This window comes from Sinohyriopsis cumingii, chromosome 15 (genome assembly GCF_028554795.1).
Source record: "Sinohyriopsis cumingii isolate HCF-2022 chromosome 15, ASM2855479v2, whole genome shotgun sequence".
In the NCBI taxonomy this organism is placed as follows: Eukaryota; Metazoa; Mollusca; class Bivalvia; order Unionida; family Unionidae; genus Sinohyriopsis; species Sinohyriopsis cumingii.
Genome location: NC_142975.1, coordinates 12,019,278 through 12,032,019, shown reverse-complemented (window position 1 = coordinate 12,032,019; position 12,742 = coordinate 12,019,278). Strand labels below are relative to the sequence as shown.

General features: G+C 35.5%; 1 protein-coding gene across 1 annotated transcript in view; it reads right to left on the bottom strand.

Annotated features, from left to right (window-relative positions):
* The window catches only part of LOC149781267 (uncharacterized), a 62,914-nt gene that overhangs the window by 30,190 nt on the left and 19,982 nt on the right, over nucleotides 1–12,742 (bottom strand). The window contains exons 5-6 of the mRNA XM_089935352.1: nucleotides 11,787–11,878; nucleotides 1,973–1,999 (exon numbers count right to left, since the gene is read on the bottom strand). Of these exons, the coding sequence (XP_089791478.1) occupies nucleotides 1,973–1,999; nucleotides 11,787–11,878 (119 nt within the window). The remainder of the gene's footprint in view (nucleotides 1–1,972; nucleotides 2,000–11,786; nucleotides 11,879–12,742) is intronic.

The following is a 12,742-nucleotide window of genomic DNA, read 5'->3' as shown; positions in this document are numbered from 1 at the left end:
ACTGTACTCTGGTGTACCCATTATAATCATGTGTGCACTGTACTCTGGTTTACCTGTTATAATCATGTGTACACTTCACTCTGTTGTACCCATTATAATCATGTGTACTCTGGTGTACCCATTATAATCATTACAATCATGTGTGCTCTGTACTCTGGTGTGCTCATTATCACAATTGCACTGTACTCTGGTAAACATGTTATAATCATGAGCAACATATATGCTGGTGTGTACTTTATTATCATGTATGCACTGTGTTATGTATGTATATAGTCGTTACTTCTGGTGCATGACTGTAAATTGCAATGAGGTTATTCATTTTAAAATCAATCTTAATAATGAACCTGTTAACAAGTTTGGGGTAGTTTTGTATTCAATGGTTGTGTCAGGTGATTCGGTTGCAATGTGGGGATGTTTTGTGAAATATGTCAGAGGTATTGTGACATAGATCAAGTAGTAAAATATTGTGACATAGAACTGTATAAAAGGTGAAGAAGTGGACAATTAATGAATTCCTATTTGCTATGTTCTTGATTTAAAGTCATTCTGCAGATGTATTAATGTTGTGCTTAGATATAATTTGAGGGGACTCACTTGTTTGGATTATTCATTGGAACTACAAAGTGCCCATTGACTTTGGACTAAAATATTTTTCTGGGATTACTGTGAATTCATTCAAAGGAGTTTTGGACAGTGCCATTGTGATGCATAAAGACTGTTTTGCACTTCAGCATATTTAGTGATATTAGTACATCAACACATTCAGGACCTACAAATAATTTAGAATACTATTCTTGTGGACTCGTGATAGAACTTTTAGAATTATTATTAATTATTATTAGATTTAATTCACAATATTTTAAGTTCTCTTATATTTTCATTTTGTAACATAGAAAGTTAAATTATTTGTTAAGATCTACACAGCTTGCTGGGTTTGCTTCTTTCGGTTACTTAGTTTAAGACCATAGAGTCATAACTACTGTAATCTGGTGTACGTTAAAGTCACATATTTTGTTATCAAATGCAGATTGTAATATGGTGTACATTATATTCATGTGTGCATTATAACATGATGCACATTATAACCAGGTGTTCATTGTAATCTGGTGAATATAATAATGTGTACATTGTAACCTTTTGGATGTTATAACCAGGTATGCACTGTAATCTGGTTGATGTTATAACCATGGGTACATTGTAATCTGGTGGACATTATAACCATGCGTGCACGGTAATCTGGTGGATTGTATAGTCAGATCATGTGAACATTCTAATTATGTGCACTGTAATTGGGTGGATGTTATATCCATGTGTGCATTGTGATTAGGTGGATGCTATATCCATGTGTGCATTCTGATTATGTGGATGTATATCCATGTGTGAATTCTGATTATGTGAAGTTATATCAATGTGTGCATTGTAATCCAGTGGATCTATAATCTTATATGCACTGTAATCCATGTACTAAATTGTAATTAGGTTGTTTTTGCTGTTGTAGGGTTTAACGCCATTTTCAGCACATGATAGGCTATACATGGCGGCCAGTATTAATGGTGGAGAAAGAACCTGAGAAAACCCCGGAAAGAACCACCGACCCATGAGAAGCTACTGGCAAGCTTTCTCACATACCCACATTAGCTGAATCCGAGACTCGAACCCATGCAGACTGTAATTAGGTACGTGTTATATTCATCTACACACTGTAATTAGGCATGGACTGTAATTAGGTTTCTAACAGAAGGTGAGTTATAATCATGTATGCATCATGATTAAGTGCATATTGCAGTCTTGTCACATTAATAAGACATGCATTATATTCAGGTGTGTATTTAAATCAGGTGTGCATTGTATCTAAATGTATTGTAATCAAGTGCACATGATAATCAGGTGTACATTATGCTCAGGTGTACACTGTAATCAGATCCATATTTTACATGGCAAATATGGTGCCTTGTTTATAAAATACTCTTACCTTGTGAAATGCTAGTGTACCGTAACCCTGAAAAATAATAATGAAAATAATCATTATATAGAACTTAATCTACCTGGAGAGATGTTTAGAACTGACCTAAAACTGATCAATATTGTTATCACAAAATGACATCCAAAAGCTAAATGAAGCAGAGTTTCTTCAGACTGCTTATAAAAAGTACATAATTACAATTCAGAGACTTTCATTTTAAGCAATCTACTATTATGCTATTAGCATAACCCCATACCGATTATAAAAATGAAAGAGTCACAGATATAAGAAAAACTGCACAAAACTTAGTCATTTCATTCACTGATTTATAATTTCTAACCTTATTGTTGCCAAGGGGTCCCTAACACTGTCAAATTATGGCATTTCAATGCAAATGGAAACTTGCTATATAAACAAGCAAACACACTGCTCACTTTCCATTTCTTTTTCCTAAAATAGTCAGTAAAAACTGTGTTGTCTGTTTCCAATATTTGCCATGTCAAGTTTTAATATTTCTTAAACAAATTAAACAAAGAAACAGGAGAAAGTTTTGTATACATGTGTTCAAAGAGATATAAATCCAAAATTTATGGAATTATTTAGATTTTCAAAAGATGGTGAACTACATCACATCTGTTTCTTGACTGACGCAAGTAAATATAGCAACTGTGTTGCTAAAGTAACTCCCATCTGATTCAAAATGTCAGGAAGTTGACAGTGTTTTGGACCCCCTGTTAGTCACTGACTCAAATATTCCTTTTAATTTTATCCCATTCTCCGTTCCAAAGGAAGTGTAAGAAGACCATTCTCCACTCCACTCCAAAGGAAGTGTAAGAAGACCATTCTCCACTCCACAGGAAGTGTAAGAAGACCATTCTCCACTCCACTCCACAGGAAGTGTAAGAAGACCATTTTCCACTCCAAAGGAAGTGTAAGAAGACCATTCTCCACTCCACTCCAAAGGAAGTGTAAGAAGACCATTCTCCACTCCACTCCACAGGAAGTATAAGAAGACCATTCTCCACTCCACTCCACAGGAAGTGTAAGAAGACCATTCTCCACTCCAAAGGAATTGTAAGAAGACCATTCTCCACTCCAAAGGAAGTGTAAGAAGATAGTTTGAATATGCTGCATGATTTCAGGGTCAGGAAGCACCACAAAACAGTCAACAAGCATAGGCAAAGCTAAAAATTGAATTGCTCAGATTTTTTCCAACCATAAACAGATTTCTAAAAGACCAAATAATTATCTCACTGATTCAATTTTCAATTTTATCTGTATAATTTATTATAGTGGCGCTTCTTTTGCTCCAATCAAATGTAATTCCAAGAAGTGTGAAATGACCAGAGTGATTTTAATTAACATGTTTTACTGTTCTTAATTTTCTTAATTCTAAACCATAACCCAGACAAACTTGGTTTTGTCAAAGATCACCCCGAATCCAGAGCAGACAGAGAAGGTATCTAGAAAATTTAAAGCAGTGTTGATGAAAGTGGCATAATCAAATAAGACGTGTTGATGAAAGTGGCATCATCAAATAATAAGAGCATTGAATAGATTCATAATAACTTATTAAATATTTAGAGTTGTTGATATCTGGATTGCTTTTTTAGAGCAGTGCTTAATAACTCCAGAGCTACTATGAATCTGTAAGGTACAAAGGGATCTACCTGTCTGACCCCTTGCTGTTATGAATATGCATGTTACAAAGGAATCTACCTGTCTGACCCCATTCTGTATAGAGAAAAAACAGTAAAACAGTTTCCATTATTTAACAAACAACTAGATATATCATGATAACAGATTTGAAACCATCTCAAGATAAAAGGACCAAAATAGACCAACTCTCTACAACAGACCATTATACTGAATGAAAACATGTTCAAAATAATGAAGGAATAAAAGTGCTGGAATGTAATCTTCCTGTATTAAAAAAAAATAATTTAGACATGTACAGTCACTGATATGTTGATCATTCCCCAGAATGTTTCACTTATTATCTGTGATAAGCCCTTCTTTATTCTGTACACAATAGAAGATGTAATTTTTAGATCAACATTCAAGAGCGAGATAGGTCACGAATAATTTAAAACAAAATTTTGATTTTCCTTTTACAGAATTATACGATAACTCCTTGCTTTTGTGAAACAAATAGACTATTGTTTTTGTATGCATAATTTAGGGTTCTAACCAAAATTGGCCCTAGGTCAATCCACTAAAATGTATAGAACTTAACCATAAAAACATCTAAGCAAGATGACTTGCCTTTCTTCATGTTTTTCAGCATGTATAGACATTCTTAAAGTGATAGGGGGCTTCAAGTGCTTTCTTTTTCATCTGCAGATAGTTTTGAGTAAAAGGATTTGGAGGGTCAAAAGAGGTATTCTAACTAGAATTATTTATTGCTTCTCTGTGCCTTTACTTTCCATTTTACTTTTCCTCTGAAGATCATATTTTTAACTTTTTCGTCCAAGAGAATTTTCAAATTTACTTCCTGGACCAGTTGCCAATCTCATCAACTTTATCTTCAAGATTGTCATTATCGCATAAACATCATAGTTTAAACTCATCTCTCCAGTTGATCCTTTTGTCTTCTTTTAAAAGAGGAGTAAAATATAGTCTTTCTGTTCATCAGTAGTTTCAAACTTTCCCGAAAACAAGTGATCATTTATGTTAAAATGTGCTGACATACCAGTAGTCTTGAATAGATTCATGTACTGACAGTCTTGATGTATTATAGTAACATAATCCAGAATGTCTTTGAATGAATTCACAAGATTCCATTCATGTTGTTTTAGTCCAAAAAGTAAATGAGCACCTTGTAATTCCAATAAATAAATTTTAAATAAATGACTCTTCTCTAATTATCTGAACCCAATAGTAAATAATTCCACAGACTGATCTTATAACAGGAATGAATAATTTTGTTTACCACAGCCTTACACAATAAAATGACCAAGATGTGGGTCAAAAGTTCACTTCCAGAACATTCTAAGTTTGTAAATAAGACTAGACTTTGAACAAAAAATATCAGTAAACAACTTATTTATAACAATCGTGACTAAAAACATGAGAATAGTCAGGTAGGCCAAACCTTAATTACCTACAATGGTCAAAATACAATACAAATTAAAAATACATAACACTTGGTCATTACTGAACTTGTCCAGGATCTTGATGATAAACCCATGCATTTAAAGTCTGATTAAACTGGATCAGAAATATGGATTTCTGTCAGCCAGTCTTGCAAAAATCATGCTGATCAGCAGCTCTTACTCTTTCTTATCAGATCATCATGATGTATGCTTATATTCCCAAGTTGATCAAGATCAATCAGAAGCATGGATACCAAAGTGGTGACTAACTCAAACCAACAGTTGCCAAAATCACCCATTAATAGACTTGCCTATTATCAAACATATAGATGATATCAGGTAATATTAATAGAGGATCTCAAATGGGTAACAATCTGATATTAAATTTATAAAACGAGTTGAATAATGTCCAGCGTTTAGTATTAAATCATTACCCATTTGAGATTCTTTTTATCACAGTTTTATTTCAGTAGAAATTATTTAGATAGTAAGAAGAACAAATAATTTTGTTCATTTTGATAGACGTTGTACTTTTCATTTGTTGTGTGTCAACAATAGTCCCAAACAAAACTGAAATAGTAAATGTTATGCATTTTTGATAACTATAAATCAAAGAATAAGCACCCATCCAAATAAACAGAACATTTTACAAAATACAAAACATTTGTCAACACAAAATGTTCAATGTGTGTAATGTTACATTGTTTGATACCGTGCACAGTACCGGTTTGAGTTGGCCTATACAACATGTATGTTTAAATTCCACATCACAACCAAACATTACATTGTTGCGATATTTTTGTAAAAAGAACATTACTGGATGCAGAAATACACATATTTACTGTAAAGTATTTGTGACCGGATATTTGCAGCATTTGATTTGGAACATTAGACTGTACAGAAGATGTAAAAGAATATCTTTTTGAGTTGAACTTGCATCACATATTTACCACGTGAATATGCTGTGGTTGGATAAAGTTCTGTCAGTTGGGGAGACCGGTTTATGTCTACATTCTTCTGTAAACAAAGATGAATTTATTTACCTCAGTAAGTTCACATTTAAACCAAGCTTGTATATAGGCTGGATTCCATGCTACAAATATACCGCCCATCCATCCCCACCCCACCCTTGTTATCATCTAAGCAATACTGGTAGTTTTACTTGTTGCTATTGATCTTGTCATGGGGGTTTTGCCATTTTTCGTGTTATATGTTATACATGACAACAACAAAAACCTGTCTGGGTAAATTGGCAATATTGAAACAGACAAGACCATTTTTTACAAATTCCCTTTTGTGAGTTGAATCGAAATATGGTGGCCAAAAATGTTCATTGAAAACAACAAATTCCAGAAGGTGAGGTTAACAAAAGTTTTTCCACAATCACAGCCAATCAGTAGAGAGAAAACTGCACAATATATTTCATGGGCTTAATTGGATCAATCAGAATCACAAAGTGATATGTTCACATGCATAATTTCAAAAATATGAAACTGCACACACTGTATGGTAAAGTGTATGACTATGTGGTAAAAAGGTTTATCAAAACTGCTGAATTTGCTGAAGGCATTTTCTTCTTTGGAAACAATGGCATTTAAATAAACAATGAAGAAAACCCCAGCTGACATATGGACTTCAGAGACTTTGATCTCATGATATATACATGCTAATGACAATTGATAGTTAACTTCCAAAACCAAAATTGCAGTTGATTTTGCTTAACTCCACTATAATAAGTTTTCTGACATATTTGTTGCAAATAATTTTATTTCCTCCAAACATTTTAGACATAAAATAATTTTGTCTACAACCAAATTTTAGGACAGTTTTATCATCCAAAAGAAGGATAATTCCATTAAAAGTCCTTTCAGATAAGGACTACTTTAAGTAAACTCTATTACTTGCATGTGAAAAAACGATAATTCCATTAAAAGTCCTTTCAGATAAGGACTACTTTAAGTAAAATCTATTACCTGCAGGCAAAAAAAAGACAATTCCATTAAAAGTCCTTTCAGATAAGGACTACTTTAAGTAAACTCTTTTACTTGCATGCGAAAAAAAGATAATTCCATTAAAAGTCCTTTCAGATAAGGACTACTTTAAGTAAACTCTATTACTTGCAGGTGAAAGAAGGATAATTCCATTAAAAGTCCTTTCAGATAAGGACCACTTTAAGTAAACTCTATTACTTGCATGTGAAAAAAGGATAATTCCATTAAAAGTCCTTTCAGATAAGGACTACTTTAAGTAAACTCTGTTACCTGCAGGCGAAAAAAAGACAATTCCATTAAAAGTCCTTTCAGATAAGGACTACTTTCAGTAAACTCTATTACTTGCAGGCAATCAAGAGCAAAAGTTACCAGAGATCAACCAACAATGAAAGTAGTTCTGGAGCTTAATATAATTTTATCTGCATTACTTACCTGCTCTTATTACATTGCCACCTCTTTCCCTAACTCTAGTCCCAGTGCATGGTGAATAATGGAAGACCAGAATAAAACAATACATTTCCAGTCCAAGAACTTAGTTACTTCTGTTCATTCAGAATACTATTTTCTTCTACTTGGACTGAGACTAGAGGACATCACTGTGAGAGAGAGAAGGGAATCTAGGAAGAATCACTTAATTAAAATTAGTTTTACTCTATAAAAATACACTTCAATAATACACTGCTGCCTTACTAGACACATAGTAGCTGTTAAAGAGAATCTGACATCTATTGCCAGCATGAATACTACTGCAGACAAAAGATTTGCTGACAAATTGCTGGACAATTGGACCCAATGCACAAATGAATCATTAATACAAATCCTAGCTGCAGCAATAGTCTAAGCCACATTGGTTCTGATTCTCATGATGAAAATATCTCTCTCAGTGACAGACTTATAAGTTCTTTCAACAGTGAATCTCATCACCCCAGAAATGGAACTGCCAAAATATCCAAGGTATCTCTGAGAATAATAAATACAAGTTTACAACCATTTCTTTTCCCTTTTGATTAAACAAATAAAAAGATAAGGCTCTGACTGAACAAAGAAGTCTACATTGATCCTTCCTAACAAACGTATGACTGAAACTAGGGATCTGAATTGGTTCAGGTAGCTGATTCTTGGCCAGAAATCTGGGTTGGCATAGAAGAGAGACTGATTAATAGATGCAATTGACACAAAGGCAACCATCTTCCACCAATAATTTTTCTCTCACTCACTGTCTCTCTCTCTCTCTCTCTCTGTCTGTCTGTCTCTCTCTCTCTCTCCTGGCTAATGTTGAGTAAAGATGGAAAACTATCTCAAAGGTAAGATTCCAAAAATCTCACTTAGAGGCATTTAATAAGAATGGTTTCTGGCACTCACAATACATCAAAAGTTCTAAGAGATGGAGGATATAAAAACATTAAGAGTATAGAGATGGCTGTTTCATAGCCCTTAATGGAGGATACTAATCAATCTTTTTTGTAGAAAGAAATAAAATCTGTACCTGCAGTAAAAAAAGGGATATATTTGATGAAAGCCATGCTGACTGCACAAAATACAATATACAATATATGCTCCACTTGGCATCACATATCTGCCTCCTTGCCTGAGTGATGCAGTCTGCAAGCATGCTCAAAAGCAGATCTTGGCAGACAAGTAATCTGATATGTGCCAGGTGTGAAGTTGGAGTGTCTGTGGTTTCATGTGCATGAGTACCTGTGACAGCAGATCACTCCTCAGTGGTAATTCCCTGGGTGGGTCAACTAAGGTCTTACCAAGGTCTTCTTCCAACACCACTTACACTGGCTGCCATGTATAGCCTATCAGTAATTCCCTGGGTGGGTCCACCAAGGTCTTACCAAGGTCTTCTTCCACCACCACTTACACTGGCCACCATGTATAGCCTATCAATAATTCCCTGGGTGGGTCCACCAAGGCCTTACCAAGGTCTTCTTCCAACACCACTTACACTGGCCACCATGTATAGCCTATTAGTAATTCCCTGGGTGGGTCCACCAAGGTCTTACCAAGGTCTTCTTCCACCACCACTTACACTGGCCGCCATGTATAGCCTATCAGTAACTCCCTGGGTGGGTCCACCAAGGTCTTCTTCCACCACCACTTACACTGGCCGCCACGTATAGCCTATCAGTAATTCCCTGGGTGGGTCCACCAAGGTTTTCTTCCACCACCACTTACACTGGCCGCCATGTATAGCCTATCAGTAATTCCCTGGGTGGGTCCACCAAGGTCTTACCAAGGTCTTCTTCCACCACCACTTACACTGGCCACCATGTATAGCCTATCAGTAATTCCCTGGGTGGGTCCACCAAGGCCTTACCAAGGTCTTCTTCCACCACCACTTACACTGGCCACCATGTATAGCCTATCAGTAATTCCCTGGGTGGGTCCACCAAGGTCTTACCAAGGTCTTCTTCCACCACCACTTACACTGGCCACCATGTATAGCCTATCAGTAATTCCCTGGGTGGGTCCACCAAGGTCTTACCAAGGTCTTCTTCCACCACCACTTACACTGGCCACCATGTATAGCCTATCAATAATTCCCTGGGTGGGTCCACCAAGGCCTTACCAAGGTCTTCTTCCACCACCACTTACATTGGCCGCCATGTATAGCCTATCAGTAATTCCCTGGGTGGGTCCACCAAGGTCTTACCAAGGTCTTCTTCCACCACCACTTACACTGGCCACTATGTATAGCCTATCAGTTGCAGCAGATACTTTTCCATGTCATTACTCAGATTTATTCAACACACTCTACTTAAATATGCTTGACACCCCAGGTGGCCAAGTGGTCTAACTGACATCTCACCTCTGTCCACATGGATTCAAGCCATCCTTGTATCAGGGCATACAAATTTAAAGTGGTCTGCTTTTGTAAAATCAATGCTAACTTCGCAGCATACATAATATAGAGCTATGAACTCTGTGCGATATACAACATAAAATAACAAGATTGTGACTTCTGTCTCATATTAAATAGTGAACGTGAGTAGCATAAAAAACATATTATACACTTGCTTTTACACTTCTTCAAAAGTACTCTACATCATGCATAAAAGTACTCTATGTACAACATAAACTGAAATTTGAATAGACAACTTCACCTTTAACAGCAAAATTCATAGGCTTCTCTCTTACCACTTAGATTATTTCAGGTTTATGATGTAGAACTACTGCTACAATGCAGAAACCATTTTTCTTCTTTGGGTTACTGTGACCTTGACCTTTGACCTCAAAATGAATAGGCTTCTTCTTTACCCCGTGTGTGTGTGTCTGTGTGTGTGTGTAAGAGAGAGAGAGATTTGGGGTTTTAAAGTAGCTTTAACAATTTTTCAGTCATATCACTATGATGTCTGCAGTATAGTAATTTATATTGGTGTCTAGAACTGGGGCTTCATGCTGCAGACATGTAGAATGATGTCCCAACCAGCCAACTTATCCTGACACCAGGCTGACCACTCCTAATAATAACCTCTTAATGTTGAGTGCCTAGTGAGGCAGCTGTTAGTACCAGTTTTATAAGTCTTTTGTATGACTCAGCAGAGTTCGAACCCCTGACCTCCTGCATCCAAGGCAGACACTGACCATGAGGCCACTGAAGTGGTTGACCCCAAGTGCAAACCATCCAAAAGGTTTCATCCAGTTAAATGATACTGAACTAATGTCAATGGGCAGAAACCATTTTTCTTCATTTATTCACACTTGCGTTTAATCTTTCACTTTAAACCCCAAAACTGACATAATTCTTCCTCATTCCAAGTGCAAGCAATACAGAAAGTTTGATTTAAAAAAAAAAGGATGTTATTGTGATGAAACAGTTATCTATGACCTCAAAATCTACAATGCAAGCCATACACAAATTTTGGTGAATACAGATGGTGAAGAAAGAGTTATGTTGGAAAAAAATTCTTCTGTCAGTAACTGTGACCTTGACATTTGACAATTTTCCCTCATAACATCCTTAGCTCATGTGCAAGTTATCCACAAAGCCATCAACTACTAGAGGTAGAAAACTTGACTTACGGTGTGGAAACCAGTTCTGTTATTTCCATCATGGCGACCTTGACATTTTAACTTTTCATTCTTAAATCATTAGGCTCCTTTCTCACTCCAAATGGATACAATCTGCAAAGTCTCATAACTTTAGATGGTGGAGTACTAAGTGGAAACCATTTTGCTTCTTTCTGTCACTGTGATCAAGATCTATAACATCTGACCCAAACATTTATAAACAGGTTTTCCTTTCCCACATGCAAGCCATCGAGAAAGTGTGGTAACAATAGATGGATGGAGAACCTTAGTTATCATTAGGAAACAAACTTTTTAACAGTGAGAGACAGCTAAATGAATGAACACCATCATGACGTAAAACATTCCACCCTATGGTGGGTGCATACAATGAAATACTACTCCATTTTAACAATTACAATAACAGTATTATAAAAATACATAACCTTTAGAAATATTTAGTGATATAACGCCTGCTATAAATTTGTAGCACAGAATCTGTTATGGAAAACTGATGTGATCTGAACTGTGTTACTGTGTTATGCTGAAATTCTGATGTCGATAAAGCAACTGATTTTGAAGAAATGGGTCATTCAACAATTTAACACAGCAAAATTAAAATTCATTTGGTGCAATTAATGCTGGAAAACTTGTATTAAGTCATGTCATTCACAGGTGAGAGTAAAACCAAATTTTTCTAAGGAAAACTTTGCTGGCACTTACAGCTGGCTCCACTTCTTCTGCAGAAGGTTCTGTTTTGGAAACCATACATAACAGCCATACCAGCTAAGAAAAAACCCACGATGACTACAACTCTGAAAATACATACAAGATATCTATAAGATAAAGAAACAAGTAATCTACAGGTAAATCAAACAATTTACCCAGTTATGTTAAGACTCCTATTGATAATACACTATGGTCCAGCAATGCAGTAACTACTTACATTAGTAAGCTATGGTGCAGCACTTTAATTTATATACTTATGCCGTTTGTTTCCATGGTAACAAAAACTTAAATTTGAAAACATCTAAGTATTGAAAAGACACCTTAAAATTTGCCTGACATGTGTACCATATTTCACTGAAATATCTTTAACAGTTTAGGAATTGTTCTCTCAAAACAAAAAATGTTTATAAACAGAGTGTGTTTATGTATAAAGGTTGAATGTTCCTTCAACACAAAACAGGATCTAAGAAGTCAACTAAAAAAAAAGTTCAAAAAAGTAAATAAAAAAAACAGCACAATACTGGCTATATAGTGTGAATTAAGAGAAAAGTTTTAAACTGTTATGTATGTATGTGTGTGTGTGTGTGTGTGTGTGTTTGCTTAAAATTGACATAAGAATGGCTATATGGTAGTTATATGAATGTAAACATCTAAATGTATCTATTCATACCATAATGACAAAAGAAGAACAAGTCATCTTTATCCCACCCCACCCAAAAATTTCATCAAGTAAAGAGAACGATTTGTCATCTTCATTCCCCATCCCAAGATTTTCAAATTAGATGTTGTGGATGTCATATTGGTAGATGAAGAACAAAAAAGACATCATACAAAGTCATCTGGTGGAAACAACATATGGCTTTCTGTTGTAAAGAGATAACAGTAACAGGCTGCCATAATGGCCTTACTGGATATCAGACTGGTATCATTTCCATTTAGGTCCAACTAGA